Source organism: Aptenodytes patagonicus, chromosome 11 (genome assembly GCF_965638725.1).
Source record: "Aptenodytes patagonicus chromosome 11, bAptPat1.pri.cur, whole genome shotgun sequence".
In the NCBI taxonomy this organism is placed as follows: Eukaryota; Metazoa; Chordata; class Aves; order Sphenisciformes; family Spheniscidae; genus Aptenodytes; species Aptenodytes patagonicus.
The window spans coordinates 1777062-1795544 of NC_134959.1; the positions used below are offsets into that span (position 1 = coordinate 1777062).

Sequence of the window (18483 nt, forward strand, 5' to 3'; positions counted from 1 at the left end):
CAGCACAGCCCCATGTCCCCACTGCGGCCAGGACTGGCTCCGGCTTGGCAGTTTCATTATTATCTGTGCAGCGGCACAGATGTGCGCCGTGCTTTCTGTGTACAGAGAGAGATCCCTGCCCTGAAAGTCGTATCATTGAAGCAGACGGCAGGCGCTCCCTGTGCCGGCCCAGCTGCCGGGAGGTGTTTATTTCCAGCAATCCACTACGTGACATTTGGTAATTTTTCATAGTGTCAATGCCAAACCAGAGAGAAATGCCCGGAGCAGGGATGGGGCCGGGGATGCTCGTATCAATCCTGGGCAAAGCGGGCACTGGGAGGGCTGCGTGCCTCCTGCCACCGGCCCCACCACTGCTGTCCTTCCACCAGGACCCTTCTGCCTTTGCTGGCTTCCCACCACAGACCTCCCAGCCCTCAGTCAACCAACGTGCTGTAAGCCTCAGAGCCCTCCTGCGAGGGAGGTGAGGAACTATGTGTTTATCCTCTCTCGTAAGAGGCAAGGAAAAGGCCACGCCAGGGTTGTCTGGTGGCACAGGCAGGGAGGGTGACACCGACCGGGTCTTCTCATCCCGGGGACAGCCCCTCCGCCACGGAGGAGCTGATTTTAAACAAAGCCAGACCTTTCTTTGACTGGTGGAGTGTGATGAGCACTCAGTCTGTCAGATCGTCCTTGTTTTAAATAAATTCCACTGACGTACTCTCTTCTGACATAAATTATTAACCAAGCATGATGCACACAGCGTGCCAGCAGCAGCATCTCAGGGCAGGAACAGGCAGCAGGTCAGGCTTTCTGCCTGCGACCGCAGGTGTGAAGCAGTTAAATTACACCGTCACTGGGGGAAGAGGTGTGCCACCACGGCTGCTACCTGCCCGCCGGCGCGGCCACGCGATGGGAAGTCACACTCCATACCCAGGACATATAAAAACCAAACGCCTGGCATCTCCTCGCGTCTGTCTGTGCCAAGACACGCTGAGAGCAGGGACCGTTTTTCCCACCTTGCCACGGCCCTTCTGACAGTCCCAGGGACAGAGGCAGCCAGCTCCGCTCTGCTCCTGGAAATGCTGTGGATGTCCTGGCGGGACCCAGCCAGCCGCTGTCTCCTAGGGTGGCCCAAAGCAGATGGGACCATTTCTCTCCCTTCAGCCTGAAGAAACTCCCAGTTAAGCTGGGACAGCTTAACTGAGATGGGGACAGCCTTTCAGAGAGGGACCAACCCATCAGCCAACACCCAGAGGCAAATTCTACCACCTCCCCACGCCCTCCCGGGCTCATGTCTTGAGAATTCACCAGAACATTTAAAAAAAAAAACCCAAGGGAGAGCCTGATGGAAAGCCAGCCATCAGCAAGGGGCACGGGGCCAACGCCAGCGCTGGTGGGAGCTCCTGGGAGCACCATGAGATATCGGTATGGACCTCAGCCACCCGCGCTGGGGGCTGAAGGGTGTATGTGAGAAATGGCTGGGATAAAAGGGCAATTCCTCTGCCCCAAATATAAACTCAAGCAGCCTGCAGTCAGAGAAAAGAGAAGAGTTTGTGTGAGTCTCAGCACTCTGAAGCCCTGGGAGGTGGTGGGCTTCCAGCACCAGACACAGGTCGGTCATCTGGGCTCCCCTTCTTCTCCGGTCACTCCATACAACCAGAAGGAAGGGGAAGGAGTACTGAGCAGAAAAAAAAAAGATCACGTATTTTTTCCTCTCATAGTTCAGAAGAGAAACGTCCACGTTTCATCCTGGAAGTAGCTGCACTTTGGGGATTCTTGTGCCCGAGACCTAATTTGTAAAGTGCCTAGGGATCCCTTAGGGTAAAAAAAGCATTATAAGATCATTATTAAAATGGACACATTATATTTCATGTCTCAGTTCCACACAACTGGGGAAAAAAAGGCCAAGATCTAATTCTGGGATGAGGGGACAAAACCATGAAACATAACGCTCATCCAGTGAAGTGATAAAAACGAGACGTGGCTTCCTACGTGTTGAGTGCTGCACTGGAGCAGCCGCTCCAGGTCTCCTGCTTTGCCCACCGCCCAGCCACGCAAGAGCAGTGACACAGAGAAAAAGAGCAGCAAACCTTTTTTTTTTTAATAAAAGCCACAATCCCTGGCCAGAGCGGTCCCTCGCAGCTCTCCCCTGGGCTCGTTTTGCACGTCTGGGGTGGGATCCAGCACCCCGTTACGGCATCAAAAGGCAGAACACAACCTGCTGCAGCCTGACCACAACCCACACGCAGGGCTGCCCGTGGTCCCACTGGCTCCTCCAGCTGCCAGCACAGGTAATCTAGAGAAAAAAAAAAGGCTTTCTCGAGGCTTTCACCAGTACTTACACTAGCAGCGTCTCTAGTATACCCTGCCACAGACCGGGAAGCTCCTTTCGAACCCTTGGCATGTACGTGGCTAGATGAGAAGCTGTTTCCCCAGAGGAACGGGTGAAGCCATGTATTTCAGGTTGGATCTCATGCCTGCCTGTCTCCCACCCACACAGCACACGACTGCTGGCGTAATTTCTCTTGCACATACAGCATCCATCTACTCAGCCGAGCCTGTACATCACCTGGCTATTGATCTGCCGGAGGCGACGTGACCTGCACCCACAATGAGGGTGCAAAGGAGATGTGGCAGGAATGCAGACCCTGGTTAGCCATTTCTGCGGGAGAGAAAGGGGCTGAGGCAGCAGGACACCCTGGACCTCAGGCTGGGGGCTACTTCTGCAGCGGGGACCACACCGCACCCCAACACGGGGACAGCTCACGGAGAAAGGGGCCCAATCGCTTCACCATCAAGGATATCCGACTTCTGAGGCATGAGAACTGCTGGTGCAGATATCACTCGGCAGTTGGAGCTCGGCATGGAGCTGGACTTTCATGGAAACCTGATGGGTTTCCCCCTGTGCCGTTTTGAAACGAATGCAACCCCCAAGGCCACCAGTCCCGCCCTTCCAATCCTCACTGCTAAAACCCTGATCAAACCCAGTGAAATAAACACAGACCCCATTTCTAGATTTTCCAGCACTCATCCTCTCCTCCAGACTATTTATTGACTCTTTAGACCAGAGTAGGCTCCATCTGAATTCCTGTCAATGCCTCGTTCTTACCTTCTGCAGTAGACTTCTACTTTCTGACCTGGCTTTCAAAGGCCAGGCACTGCTTCACCTATCACCTTGCTCTGGGCCATCAACAGCCTCAGCAGACATAATATCATCTTCTTATACCATAGCCTTCCCCTCCCACCCCCGTGCAGGGGGGCGTTCTCTCACAGATGTTGTTCGTCTTTGCAGGCAAGGACAACGCTTGTGCGGTCCATAAAGTACCACGGCTATAGTAAGCCATAAATGAATACAAGAAAGAGAAAACTCTAAATAGCGTCACTGAGTTCCTGGGAATAACAGCAGAGCAAGCCTCAATCCTTGGGGCTTCAAAGCGCTGGGGAGGAAAGAACTTTTCATGAGACAAAGTGAAGCAGCAGAGAACATGGCTGAGCACTACCTGTGTGTTGTCTTCATCTCCCTCAGCATGGATGGTATAGGAACGACCACCGTTTTTCAAGGTCTCAGTGGCAATGCGCACTTCCACCCCTGGAAGCGGGGTGCCCACGGAACCTGCAAAGGAAAACAAGACTGAAACAGTGGACAGCCTCGGGGAAACAACAAAACCAAGGATGCAGAAGAGCAGCTGCTCGTCTATCAATGGCATCTGCAGACTGTGCTGGCAGTAAAGAACTTCCTAGCAGGGGGTTACCCTTCAGGAAGGCTTCGATCACATCGTACGTCTGCAAGCAAATGTCACTGTGGTGCAATACGCCGTTGTTCGCTGAGCAGGCAGTGTTGGAAATGCCTAGGAAAACAAACGTGACTCCAGCCCTGAACAGCCTCTCTTGGCCAGTCTTTGAAGACATCAGCACAGCTTCGTAGCTCAGTAATGAAGCTGTCTTTTAAAAAAAAACAAAAACCAAAAAACGCACCATGAAACCTACACAAAGATGTGAAAAGAAAGAGCACGATGATTACTAGAGTGGCTCACTGCTTCTCTATAGCCTGGACCTGACAGAGAAGGCAAAGGCTTAACAGTGTAAGAATTGCAAGGGATTATCTCAGTTTTATGAGACATCAATACACTGTACATAAAACATCACAGGAGAAAAGCACGGGTTTCAATTTTCAAAGCCAGGGAATCTGACAGTGTCACGAACGACTGCTATTAAGCACCAAGATGGTCCTGCGACCCAGAGCTCCCCAACCTGCAGCCTGCAGCATTCCCACCCCTTGGTTTAGTGCATGCTCTTCTTGATGAGCGTCTGAAAGCACAGAAGAAAGGGCAGCTTTGTTCCTGCGACCTCTGTCTGATGGGGGGCTCCAGGCTCGGCAGCAACCAGGAGTTGTGGGCATCTGCTGGCTCAGCAGGTTTCGCTCTGCATCTCAATGGCACGAGACGGCTCTCGTTGCAAGATGAAGCCCGTGACTTTCATCCCCTGCAAGCCGGGAACAGTGAGCACGCAAACCTGCACAGGGTGCAGAGGGACATCAGCACAGAGCAACCTGTGGCTCAGGAGGACTGGACGGGTCAAGGCTTAAACTGGTAAGTCTGTTCTTTATTTTAAGAGATGATTTTCCCCCCCCCCCCCCTGCAGAGTCTCCAGTTGGTGGGGCTTTCTAGCTCTGCTGGTCAGGCAGCAGGAGCAGCCCGACATTGGAAAGTCCTTAGAGCAGGGCGTGCAGGACCTGGAGCCCAGTGCTGTCTTCTCCTTGTCGTCTGTATTTCAGGCATTTGGGTTCAAGTGGCATTTTCCCTATCCTAGTCTTGTTCTCCTGTTCAAGTCCTGGAGATCCGATATCTGTGACATCATGATTTTATTTGCTACATTGGTCAGTTGCCATGGAAATCGGTATGTCGTCGTAGCCCAGATTTATGGCATCCCTGCAGGATCAGCTAAGAGCAGATGGGCTATGAGGGAGTGAGATTTTATTGCAGCGAAACTACCCGAACAATTAGCAAATCTGGCAAGAAATAAACAGAAAGCGACGCAGCAGTTCTGTGATGTGTATCTGTTCAGCCTGAAATTGCCTTCGGCATTCAGGTCAGCCAACACGCAGCCAGGTCCTCCTCTTACCACAAGCATCGCTTGGGCTGCTCTCATCTCATGGCCAGACACTGCCAGGAGTCGGAGACAGAGCACTGCAGCAGGGTAAGGAGGGAGAAACATAGAATCATAGAATCATAGAATCATTGAGGTTGGAAAAGACCTCTAAGATCATCGAGTCCAACCGTCGACCCAACACCACCATGCCCACTAAACCATGTCCCTAAGCGCCTCATCTACTCGTCTTTTAAATACCTCCAGGGTATGTGCCAGGAGAAGTCACCGGGAGAAGTGCCCTGAGGTGCCATGTACTTACGTATTTTAAACAGTCTGGTACCTGCCATTGTAGACTCCAGGAGGACTCAAAAAGCAAGTTACAAGTCATGGAAAACACACCAAGTGTTTGCACATCAAGCTTGCTTGAAGCCACCTTCTAGACTTCTATGGGAACATTTTCTCCAGTGTGAAAAATGCTGTGTGTGAACAGCCTCCAAACCTGCCTGCGAGACGTGGCAGGGGACGGCAGGCAGACACTGCAAAGTCAGTCTTGCAAAGCTCATGGAGGGAGCAGCAACCAGTGCGATGAACTGCCACGGGCTCTCACAGATTTGCCGTCTCTGGAGACCTTCAAATCAAGATCAGATGGATGCCTTCCTGGAAGATGCTTCTTCCCTGTGTGCAAGCTACTGACCTCAATGCAGAAATGTAACGGACTGATTCATGGGCAGCAGGACTAACTGGTTAGTGCCCACTTCTAGTCCCAGTCTTTGAGAATGGAATACCAAAGATCAGCACAGTGCTGTCAAACAAATCTGAAGACACAGAGAAGGCAACGTGTTTCCCATACAGTGTTTCAGATCACCATTACAAATTATTTCCTACTTGGCTAAAGTAAAACCAACGCGTAAAATAAGTCCCTCACGGAGAGCTGTTTCCTTATATTCGGTCTGGAAAAGGCTTTCTGGTATTTAGGAAAAATGACAAACTTGGAAATCAACATCTGTAAAGGCTGAAAATACTCACAGCATTGATTAGAGCTACACAAACCTGACAGTATTAATAAAATTTGTGCAAAGACAATGACTAGAGCTTCTCAGGCCCATCTGCCGTGTCAAGATACACGCCGTGCCGACTCCAACAGGTCAGCGCAAGGTTGAGTCCGTTCCCAAAGGAACAGCACCGGAGGTCCTGGCTTCACCGAGACAGCAATCGGGGGTGAACAGAAGGGGGTTGACACTCAGCACTGGCTTCCTTTTGTCCCCAGCCATAATCCCGAGGGGAAACCGGGGAGAAATCCCTGCTCCTTCCCCTCTCGCTCCCTCCCAGCTCTCTCCAATTTGCAGACTCCTGAATGTTAAGAAATGCTGGCAACATGCCCGCGGTGTCAGCTCAGCCGGCATCAGCCGGGCTGCAGTCAGGAAGGAGTGACACTATTATTCTTTCACCGGTTCTCCTCTCTGTTTAAAAAAGTTGTCAGCTCTTCCCAGATAAATTTAATTGGCCCTGCGGTCTGTGTCCTTCGGTATCTGGGGACCTCGATGCTGTTATGTGCGGTGGTGTCCTGGGAGAATTGAAACAGGCCAACGATAAGGCACTCAACGATCTCACTGTCAACAATACACGGAGTCCCCGCTGTAGGAGCTATTAGCCGCCTCTGATCTAAACCTCCAATTAAAGTGGTGATTAGGCCCAGTGAGGCATTCTCCATCCATGAATTATTCATCTCCCTTCACAGTAACAGCACCAGGGGGATTAGAATGAGAGCTGGTGAAAACAGAGGCATTTTAAGCAGGGTTTTAACCATATACAAGCAAACATTTATCTTTCAAATCTTTCATCGTTTCTTCTTCTGGAAATTAAAGCGCCCTCACCCGCCCCTGCCCCTTCAGACCTGTGCTGCGGGGGGAGAGCGGTGCCACACCACCAGAGACACCGGTGGTGACACGGGTGACATGGACTCGACCCTTCCCCAGCCACACCAAGAGGGTGAAAGCGGGTGAGGGAAGCCCCAGCACCTCTCCTCAGAGGCTCAAGAAGCAGCAGAGAAGGACGTGTGCTGCTTCCACTCCAGGAGAAATCCCCTGGCAAGTGTGAGGATCCCTGGACTTACCCACAGGGTAAAGCGCCACGCTTGCAGCGCTCCTTTTTCAAAATAAAGCTAGTAATCGCTTTGGCCAGCACACGGGTCTGTGGTCACCACTGCCTAGCATCTGTCCCTGTAACACCGGTGCCGTCTCAGGTCTTTTCTCTGAATACTTCACTCCTCCTCCTGCCCAGCCTCTGTTCCCAGCCCATCACTCCATTTCTCAGTTGATTCTCTCGCACTGGATGCTCTGTGGTACCTGGTGACCTTACATCCCAGCCTCTAATGGGGTACTATATCAAAAGCTTTTTCACAGCTCCAGTAAATTATGCCTCAGCTTCACCCATCTGCTTCCCAACTGACACTTCCTGAAATAAATTAATCAAGCCTATTCAATTATAGCCCTCTTTCTGTAAGGTCTCTTGCTGATTCACACCTTTGTGAGATGCTTCTCTCCCCCCTCGGGGCTGCAGCGAGCCCCTGGACGGCGGCTGGAGTGACAGTCAGCCGGCCTTTAACCCCAGCCCCTCTGCTTGTAGGATTTGTCCCCAGCTCCCCTGCAGACCCCCGTACCCTCAGGGACCCTGCCCCAGCTCTGTTCAGGAGCATGGCCATCCAGCTCTGGAATAGGAGCTGCCCTTCTGAGCGCCAACGTCTGTCTTGCCCACGTTGCTTTCAGTCTTACTTCCTTTCTTCTTTTGTCTCCTGGGAGATTTCTAGAGCCTCCACTCATTTCCCCTCCTGAAGATGAATGAAAAGCAGATATAACCAGGCCACAAGGACATTCAAATGATCTCTGCACCGTCACCCTGTGGAGTGGGGCTCAAGGAGAGCTCGAGCTCGTGCAGGTGGGAATCTCGTTTCCCTGCCTGCTTCCCTCTCCTGCCTGCAGGGACGGGGCTTCTGGGGGAAGGGAACACTGGCTGAGCTGTGGTGGGGGAACTACAGTTACTCTGCAGAAGTAAACCAGAGTTTACATTTCGTGCTGTCCCTGAGCCGTCCTCAGATTGAGGAGCCAGTGCTGGGGAGCTGTGGCTTCTCCTCTCCCTGTGCGATCCCTGCCGGGGCACTGGAGTGGGACTGGGGTGTTGTGGGAAGCCACGACGCCCAGGTCAGCCCCCCCAGGTAACACCGGTCCCCCAAGACGTCGGAGACCAAGACGGTGCATATGGTGCCATGCATGCGCAGACAGCATGCAGGGAGGAGAAGGTGGCGTAGTGGTGGGCTGGGTTGCTCGGCAGACAGATGGCCACGTTTTTAACCAAAGGGAGGATGGAGGCATTTCATATTTTTAATGTTTCAGATCAATTTATTTCTAAGTTACATAAACTACAGCTATTGAGAGGAGTCACAAAGTGTAGCTAAGAGAAGTGAGGGAAGACAAGGAGAGAACAGAACGAGAGTGTATAACGAGGTGTGACAATTTCTAATTCCTGAAGAGTCAAGAAACTTGTACTAAAATAAGAGTGAGCAGACATCCTACTTTAAATGTTCAGTACCGATCGGCTGGACGTGAACTGCTGTGTGGGGAATCCTGTGTCAACACCGCACATGAATACAACTTCATAGAGCAGGAGCTGAAGATGCAGTCCCATCACCGGCCTTGAACTCGCTAAGACTTTGGACATTATAAAGCATCAGGATGTACTCTGCCTCTTGGACAGAACCAGCCTGGCTGGTCAGGTCAGCATGCACCACTGTGAGCTCTACACACAGAGCTTTGCCAATCCACCATGGCTCTACACACACAGCTTTGCCAATCCACCATGGCTCATGATCCCAGGGAAACCCACCAGCCACTTCCCACGCAGCCATGCCCCCTCCTGGCTTCCCAATGCCAATTCTTCTACCAGCATCGTCGTTCCTACCACAGCCTGCTCCTCAAATATGACAAATGGCAATTAGATGTATATTCTCTGTGATGAGAAAACCCAAGAGACAGAAACCCAAGAAAACCCACTTCACAGCCAAACACCTCCAAACAGCGTGCACCCTCTAAAGACTCCTACCTGGGACACGGACTCCATGCAAAGGGTTAGAAAGCGCCATCCCAATCTCAGTCATTCCATACCTCTCCAGCAACGTGTGCCCAGTGATGCTCTTCCATTTCTCCAGGACAGGCACAGGCAGGGCTGCTGAGCCTGACACCATCAACCTGCACAAGGAAACCCCATATAAGAAAGTATCCAAGATCACCTTTGCTCCAGGGAATTTGCAGTCTAACACAGGGTTACACAAAGCCTGCTCCTACGTAAAACCTTAAGACAGAAGCCCCACAAGCCTTTTAACCAGTACCAAGGATGTTCCTCACATGCGGAAGATTCTCCGTCTGATATGGGTTTTAAGTTAAGATGGGACAGCCTCCTAAGAGAGATACTGCAGTACAAACTTGGGTTGCAGGACAGAGTCCTTAGTCTTGCGTTATGTAGGGTGACACATATAATGAGCATGCAGACCCCTTCTGGCTTTACCATGCAAGAGTGGCTCATAATTAAATAATGTCACCGTGGTTCTTGTCAAAGAGACACTAAAGCACAACAACCAGCACTGCAAAGAGGTGACGCTGAAAAGAAACCTTGGCAGATCCACCGCGGGGACAGCCAGCCACCAGCAGCCCCTGCCCAGAGAGGCATTGCTCACCTACCTGATGTTCTCCTGGCAAAAGGCACGCACAAAATCCTGGACTTGCGGCTGAGAGAAATGCTTGTCATAATACTCTATCAACTTGGCATAGATAGTGGGCACTGCCATGAATACACTGATACGGGGAGCTTGGGAGCTTAGGAACTTCTTCCAAACCTAGAAAGGAAGGGAACATATACATATAAAAGTACACCTCAATATAAAGTGTAGAGGGAAGCAATCGCCAGCGCCGTCATGCTAACTCCTCAGCACCTTTGAAGAGGTTCACAAGCAAGGGGTCTGCAAACACTTCGTGGGGCAGTAAGCCCCACCACCGCTCCTTCATACGGTGCAAGGGGAAACTGAAGTACAGGAGTGCAACAGACTTGTCCAAAGCAAAGCCACCCTGGGTTGCTCACAACAGTCAAACCTCTGCTATCTAAGGCTTCTGGAAAGTACAAACAACTGGAAGCCTGTTGCGTGCACCTCATCCACGTCCAGAACAACAGCTCCCAACCCTCATCATGCCCCTTAATGCCCAAAGCACAATATTCAACTCTCTCATCCCACCAGTGGATCACCCACCTGCTTTCACTCTCAATGAGCACAAGATGATGGAAATGGCATTTTTTAGTACTGTCATGTTACAGCCAAGAATTTGCTCATGAAGACATAAGCTTGTGGCAGAATCAGTTAATTCCCTTATCATGCACAGCTCTTCAAAGGCTACACAAAGCCACCAACTTTTCAAAGCATGGGAGCTCTTCTTTGGAAAGACACTAAGCCACATCCGAAGAACATGATACACACGTAGGAGCCCACAGACTCAAACCTTTGAGGGAGAAATGCTTTTAAGATGGATGGCAGGGCTGGGAAGAGAGATATCACGCACTGGAACTGTGAGACTCCACTGCAGTGGAAATGGTCATCTTCTGGTGAGCAGGTGAAGAGAGATGTGCCCCAGCGAGCCCAGATCAGCCAGCAGAAACTGCAGGTAAAACAGCTGCAGCCAGGAGACAGCAGCTAGCCAGGAGGGCAGCTTCACCAACCACGCTCTTCCCGAGAGCAACGGTCCCTGTGGGACAGATGTTCTTCAGCTGTAACGCCTGCTAACCTGTGGGAACTACAAACGGGGGCAAATTCCAGGACCCAGCTCTGCTGGGGGGGATGAAGAGCAAGTGACCCCCGGCTGCTGCCCTGGCCGAGCAGCCCTACCCGGGAGCAGTTAGCAAGGGGTAGGAGCCATAAATACTGCAATTGGGCCCATTCCTCCCACACCTTGCCACTCTTCCCCCTAGGTAAGCTCTTCCCAAGACAGGAACGATCCAAAGCCATCAATAAATAAAAGGCTACGGTGACGGCCGCCTCTTTCCTTTCGCTCCGGTCCCTACCCCGTTGTTGACAAATGTATTTCCTAACAGCTCCTGACAATGCGCGCCGCCTCTCCCCTCCCTGCCCGCGCACGCTCAGCTGCACACAGGCACGTGCGACGGCGAGAAAAGGCAGGAATTGATTGAAGGTGAACAAGTGATTCTCCTTCATGCTGTCACTCTGCCCCCTTCCCCTCCGTCCTGCTTGCTTGGGCTCCATTTCATTACTTTCTACTTCGCTGCTTCAGCGCTGCCTCCCCCCGCGTCTCTCACTCCACTGCTTCAGAACAATCAGCTCCTAAAAAAAACCCACCACCACCATGTTGTTATTCTTAATAGAGCAGGACACATCCGACAAAGGCACCGTCCCACCAAACAGAAGGGAGTTCACGCTGCCTTTCACACGGTGGAAACTCCCCGGACATCTCGGGAGCTGGGACATGAGCGCTGCAAGATCCCTTCGGCATCAGGGAAAGCAGAGGAGGAACATGACCTGCCCGGACCGATGGGTGACATGCCCGGAGAGGGAACATCGCACTCCCTTGCAGAAACCCCACCTACCAGCATGATCCCCTAAAACAAGCCGGAACAGGCAAAATTGCATTTAGAAGGATCTAACCCCTACCACACTCCTCCCAGCCTCTTTCCCCAAAGATCTTTTTCTCTTCAACCCCCCCAATATCTTTCCCATTGGAGGCAGCAAGATGGAGAAGGATCTCTCCAAAGCCAGGGGCCGAACGCACGGACCTGCTCTCCTCAGCCTGGTGCTCCCGAGAGCCATTGCCTTGGGCAGGGAGAGACGGGCGATGGCAAGCAGGGATCAGGACTGTGCTGAAAGAATTGAAGGGAGACAGATGCTCGGGACTGCTCAGTCCTTGCTATGTGATTTTTTTTTTTTGCCTTCACAAGTCCAGAGCAGCTGTGGGGAGCGCAGGCAGACTTCCAGTCTGGCCACGCAGCAGAATTATTTTCACATGGATTTGGATTTGAAAAAAAACAAAACCATCATTCCAAAACACAGCAGATCTCTCTTGCACCCCAGAGTCCTCTGTCCTCGCATGCCTGCTCAACTCCTGCCCTAGATAAAATCCTCCCTACCGCGACTCCAGCCACAGGAGCAGCTTTTTCTGTGTCAGTCTGACTCGCCCCAGCAACAGCCCCTTTCCTGAAGATAAGCAGCTGCCTTTGGATTTGTGCCACCAGCTGCCGGGGTGATCTGCTGACAGCCAAACATCTCCACCTGCTCTGCTCCTGCTCAGCCAAATCTGGATCCTACCCATGTGTTTTAACGGTACTAAGCACCAAGCCATGGTACAAAGCTGGCAGCCCCAAGCCCTCTGCAGACCCCGAGCTGTGCAGAGGGCTTGTCACTGCCCAGCCAGCTGTAACAGCCATTTCTGTTTTATAACTCCAACTTCATGGTTTGAGAGAAGGATCTGGGAAAGTCTCGTTACCTGGGACTAATCAATCAAACCCGGGACTTGGACAGGCTCATAGCAAGAGGCCAGCTTTGCCCTTCCAGTGCACGGCATCCTCCAACGCCGTCAGGCTTAGAGCAGTACAATCAATCTCCCCCTCTGTTATCCCATGTGTCACCGTCACCACATCAATTACCTGTGGACAGGGTATCGGCAGCCCATCATTTCATTTTATTTTGCTCACCTGATACTTCCAAGTGCTTTTAAAAAGCCATGGATTCTGGAAGCAAACACGGCACTGCGTGCCAGGGCTGCCGGAGTGTGCACCGAGTGCTCACCGGACATAAGGGAAGAAGCAGTCTTCCGCTGGAAGATGTTCAGGAGATGGACCAAGATTCCTTTTAAGGTAAACAAGGGCTAGAAACAAAAAGTTTCTAACTGCAAGAAGGCAACGGTGGGAACAGCTTCCTATCAGCAGTAACGGCAGCGAAAGCCCAGGGCAGCCTTACAGGACAGGGCTGCCTGAGCCAGCAAAGAAATGGAAGACCTTCTGTTCCCAAGACCCTTCCCGTCAGCCCGACATTCCTGATTTTCTTCCCCTCCCACTCCACAAAAGCATATCTGGGCAATTCCATTTGCTGGCCAGTGGAATTTTGCCATCAGTAAAAGAAAAAAAACAAAGGAGAAAGTTACACCAGTGGGTACAAAACAACCCCAGTGAGACACAGCTGTAAGATTTTTCCCACATGTTCCTTCCAGCACACAGATGGCATGACGGTGACCGAGGACGGAGGAACGTGCAAGCTGCTCCAAGGGATGGTCCTTCCACGCAGCCACCTTCCCAACCAGCCTCCAGAACCGCAAAGATCACCTGAAGCAAGAGATGCAAACGCAGAGGAGAAAAGGCAGTAACTTTTTTTTCCTTTGCAGAGGCCTCACTTTCAGAGGGAGATGCGCAATGCCGTAAACCGGACAGAAAACACCGAATCTATCAACATCTGGGCATCTTCTAATGCAAACAAAGAAGAGAAGGCGGCCACAACCATTTGTATGCTAAATCTTGCAAGACTTTGCCTGATACAGGACTCCCAAAGACAGCCAGAAGAGATGCAGGCAAAAATGCCTAAAAGCTGAAAAGGAAGCGAATATCAGCATGGATTTTCCCACCAGCCCGCAAACAGATAATAGACAGCCCGTGCTGCTGCCTCTATTGATGGATACAACAGCTCCTCTCTTCTGTAAAATTATTGTATCGTTTTCAGTTGTTACTGATTTTTTTTTAAACCTTTTCAAAAGTAACAATACCCCTAATGCAAGGTTAAATCATCCCTTTACTTCCCTTTTGATCGGGGAGATGGGTTTGTGTTTTGCATCGATCGCTGCTGTGCGGGTAGCACCGCCGGCGAGGAAGAGGGCTGCCTGCGATTTCGGAACGTCTGCGAGAGCAACAGGCAGCAACGCGACTGCAGCTCCTCGTTTGGCGAGACCCTGTGCCTAACGTCAAGGACAGAAAGCTCCCCTAACTCTACAGAAGCACCGAAGGGATGGCAGGACCACGCACCCACGTCCCGACGCTGGTTTATCCCCGACAAAGGCAAGATGGGCATGACGTGAGATGGGAGAGCATCAAGGGGAACTGTGCTCTCTGCTAAGGACCGAGCCGCCGATGCTTCGTGAGCAATATGCAGAGAGAGAAACATTCTTCTCTTCAAAGGGAAACCGGGCCCTTGGTGGCTTCGTCTCATGTTTGTTATAACCCCAAACTGTTTGCGCTCGGCATGACTCTGGTTTTAATCATTTATTCATCAGTGCAGTTTGATGGCCCCTCTGCATTCCAGGCTGAAGCTTTTAAACCCTTCCTATGCTGTAGGCATACTGAAAGGAGCAAGTGCTTTCCCTAGGACCTGGTAATATAAGTAAATATGACAGGCTCTAGTTCCATTTTTTATATTTCCCCACACATATCAAAAGACATTACTCCGTAACAGATGCTGAGGACAGACGGCAGATCTGGGGAGACGGGAAGAAAAACTCTAACTTTTTAAAGCCAGGTCTGCAAGAAGTGATCAAACATAATCCATTCACTAGTGACCCGCTCCTCCCTCCACCGACTCCTCTTTGAGTCTGAAATAAAATTACTCCTCTGAAGCCTCCCATTAACGCATGAAAAGACAATTGCCTTTCTCCAGCTGAAACTGGATGGGAGATGCAATCCCCAGCATGCTACGAGCAGTGTCTTAGCCGTGCTTGGTTATCGGAGATCAGACTCCTCCACTTGGATTTGCTTTTCTTTTAAAAATAAACTAAAAAGGCTGCCCAGAGTGATGTTTGCAGAAGCGACAGATCCAGGGGAGAGGCTCACTGCGGTGCACGCTTCTCCTTCCCGGAGGCAACCGTGACTGCTGAGCCATAGATCTCCCTGCACAGCCCAGCGAAGGTATAAAGCATCAGCGCCCAGCCTCAGCCCAGCCTGGTTCGCACAGATAACAGCAGCAGCAAGGACAAACAGTTTGCTTGCACGTGTAGCACAGGCTGCTGGTCTTCACGAGGAAGTCAGGGGTGTAACTATACGATGCAGCAACGACCCCGGAGCAACGCCTCACATGGAAAACCTCGACGAGCATCAGGTCTGCGGCACCCTCCCACCACGGGGAAAAAGCTGCCATGGGTGACAGCACGCTCACAGCACGTTGGGGGAATTAGACCCAAATCACACACTAGCTTTGGGCACTCATCGTTCCCATCAGGACAAACGCCTAGGAAGAAGGGTCCAAATAAAATTAACGATTTTGATGGCTTTGTGTGTGACATTGTAAAACCGGGTATGATTTTTAGAGGGCTTGATCCTTGGAGGCACTTTAAGTCAGACAAGCAGTAACGCTGGCACCAAAACAACAGCTCCTTTTGGAACTTTAGGGCAATAAATCTGCATCTCGTCATATTTATCATGGAAGCAGTTGCAGGGCACAGACAGTGCTGTCATTCTGCAGGCAGCACACCACAGCTCGAAACCTGCCCAGCAGAGCCAAGCGGGCAGCACACGCCACAACTAGGCCACACAGAGTTGGGATTTCTATAAGCTTCCCCCATCACTCATCAGAGCAAGTTTTTTCCTTCATGCTTTTGAATACTTTTATTTCCCACTCCACACTTAAGACTGAAAGACCTCCTGGGATCCGATCTCACGTTTATCAATGCGAAGAGCTGACAGGGAGACTTTTGCTATTAGAACATCTTTCCCTTAAGGAGAGATCAGAGGTGGTCCAAGGCAAAGACAAGCAGTTCCCATCATTCAAACTCAGAGTGGGCCCACGTCAGCCGAAAGCCTCAGCAGAGGATCCTGCAAAGCAGGACCTCACGACTCGCTCCGAAAGGCTCCTGTCCACAGGGTGCCCGGCACAGCCGGGTCCTGGTCCAGAACGGGGCCACAGACACGCGACTGTCAAGGCAAGAGCGCTGGCATGGAAGACGCCTGGCTTCCCCCGAGCCTGCCTCTCCAGACTTGCTGACATTTCCATCGAGTAACAGTCACACCACGGGGTGTGCTCAGCCTTAGCAGCCATCACTGAATCGATGCGGGGAAGGGAGATGAAGAGAGGGAGTCGCTGGGGAACGGATGCTCTAGTGTCTGCTTGGTGCAAACCCCGATGCTCACAGAGGTCTTCAAAAAAGCACTTGCTCATGGGCTTTCTCTGATGCCCAGTAAGGAGAAGGCTCACCTTGCACTCCTTCCTTAAGCAGAGGCATTAATCTCTTCTCCTCTGGCCACCAATTTGCACAAAAACTGTACAAACCCAGCATCTTTAAAATTTCTACTCCTGCACAAGAAAAAAGGCAGGCATTTCAAACAGGTTCAGAAGCAGCTGAGAAATGCTGGCTGCCTGCAAACAGGAACAGTGCAGCTGGAGAAGTAAACTCAGCTTGGAAGCAAGTCATGATGGGAGGATCGTATAGGGATGCTTAGGCTGCAGCCTGCTCTGGCTCCAAAGGAGGTTTCTGCCCTCCCAATTCTCACCCTTGGAAAAAAAAAACCACCAAACCAACCAACATCAGAGCCACCCTTGCCCCACACAGCTGCTGGGAGGAACGCACTTTCAGGCTCGCTGCTGTTCTCCTGCCCGCTCCGAGTCCACATGCCCACAGCAGCACTGAAACGTCTCCCCCGGCCGTCAGCGCTGTCATTCCCAAGCACCAGCAGCACACCCGGGAGCACTGGGTGCTGCTCCCACGGTCTCACGGCCCGCGGCAGCGGCCCGAGAAGGGCTCCCTGTGGAGGCATGCTGCACCCCAAGGAGTACAAGCACCAGAGGACTTCACATGCCACAGGAGAGAACTGTAATGCTGGAAATTAAGGGTCTATTTATAAACCCGTTATTAATAAATGATTAATAGATGCAGCCATATTTTTTAATAACTTACAATAAAAAGATGCTACAAAAAGCTTAAGCGAGACAAGTCTTAACAGATGGTGCTATAAAGTGAATTATAACATGTACAGTAGCTAGTGCAAAGTAATGGATGTCCTCATTTAATAAGAAGAATCTGATTTTACGCAGCAACTTTCACGCTTGAGGCATCTCAATACACTTTAACGAGCCCTTGTGGCCTCAGCGATAGCGTGCATGCAGCCGCAGACATCAGATGCTGTTTTAGTAAAAGAGCGGATGTTGGTCAGGACACTGGGGTTATTCCACAGTCTTGATTTTTAACCTTTCCTTGGACAGCTACCAAAAGCAGACGGAAGGGTCTGAAAGATGCCACCTCCTAACACTGCACTGCAGGGAACGACAAGCAAGCCTTGGTCCGGGGCTTGAAACATCTTCTAACCAAAAAAAAAAGAGCATTATTACCACCACCGAGACCAGACTGGCATCTGTATCTACGACTATAAGGCACGCCGCAAATTACGTAATTTAATAAACACTGTAATAATAAAGTATTTATTTTGTATAATGAAGTGTTAGTGATTAGAAACCAAACACACATTGGGCATGCTGCTGCGGTTTCTCTTGAACCCTTGCCAGTATCACTCAAGGCTAAATATGTCTGCAGCAGGTTGAGAGTAAGTTCCTAGCCTTGTTTTGATCAGCCTGTCAAGTGTTTTAGCTGCCATTCGAGTTTCTTTATATCACACTATAATTGGCTGCTTTCTCAAGGTGCAGCGAAGGAAAAAAAGCACACAGCAAAACTCGGGCTCCTTTTGCAAAATCCTCCACTGAAACTCCGCTGCTTTTCTCAAAGCTGATTTCCGTAGCAAAGGGCATTTTGTAAACAGCTGGTGAAAATAGACTGGAACTGAAAGGCAGCTTGCATTAAACTCCACAAGAAAGCCTTATTTACCCTCATGTGCTTTCTTTGTAGTGTCGATCAAACCGCCTTCAGCTCCCAGGGGAGGACCTCGGAAAAATAAAGGGAATAAAAAAAAACAGAAAAGCAAATGATGTTCTTCAGAGCCCGAATGCACCCGAGAGCCCTCGGAACGGCGCTCGCTGTGGCAGGCACGCTTGCCACGCCGACCTCCCTGCCCAAGTTCAACCTCCAGGGTCAAGCAGATGCCCTCCAGCACCGTCCCCGCTTGCCCTTGGTTGTCAAGTCTGGGGGAGAGCTTTGATCAGAGAAGGCAGGCGGGGTGGCCCGCTCCCCCGCACCTGAACCCATCCTTCAATGTCAGCTCATCGATTTGCAGATGTCGGGAGAGAGAAGAGAAAAACACAAGGGTATAAGGGACAATCAATCACCGGTGGCACAGGACGTGGAGAAACGCGCCCTCCAGAGGGCTTGGCTTTGCTTCCAGGCTACCAGCACGCTCTTCTGCCACCTCACCAGCATCACCAGGGCTGGGCACACTCCAAGCCCCAGCTTTGGTGGGGCACACATCCCTGCTGCACCCTGAGCTTTTGGGGCGACACCCTAAACACGG

At 51.2% G+C, this 18483-nt stretch overlaps 1 protein-coding gene across 2 annotated transcripts in view; it reads right to left on the bottom strand.

Annotated features, from left to right (window-relative positions):
* The window catches only part of ACSF3 (acyl-CoA synthetase family member 3), a 68561-nt gene that overhangs the window by 42765 nt on the left and 7313 nt on the right, over window positions 1-18483 (bottom strand). For both annotated transcript variants that reach the window (XM_076348910.1, XM_076348911.1), the window contains exons 4-6: window positions 9798-9952; window positions 9163-9308; window positions 3480-3592 (exon numbers count right to left, since the gene is read on the bottom strand). In XM_076348910.1, coding sequence (XP_076205025.1) covers window positions 3480-3592; window positions 9163-9308; window positions 9798-9952 — 414 coding nt within the window. The remainder of the gene's footprint in view (window positions 1-3479; window positions 3593-9162; window positions 9309-9797; window positions 9953-18483) is intronic.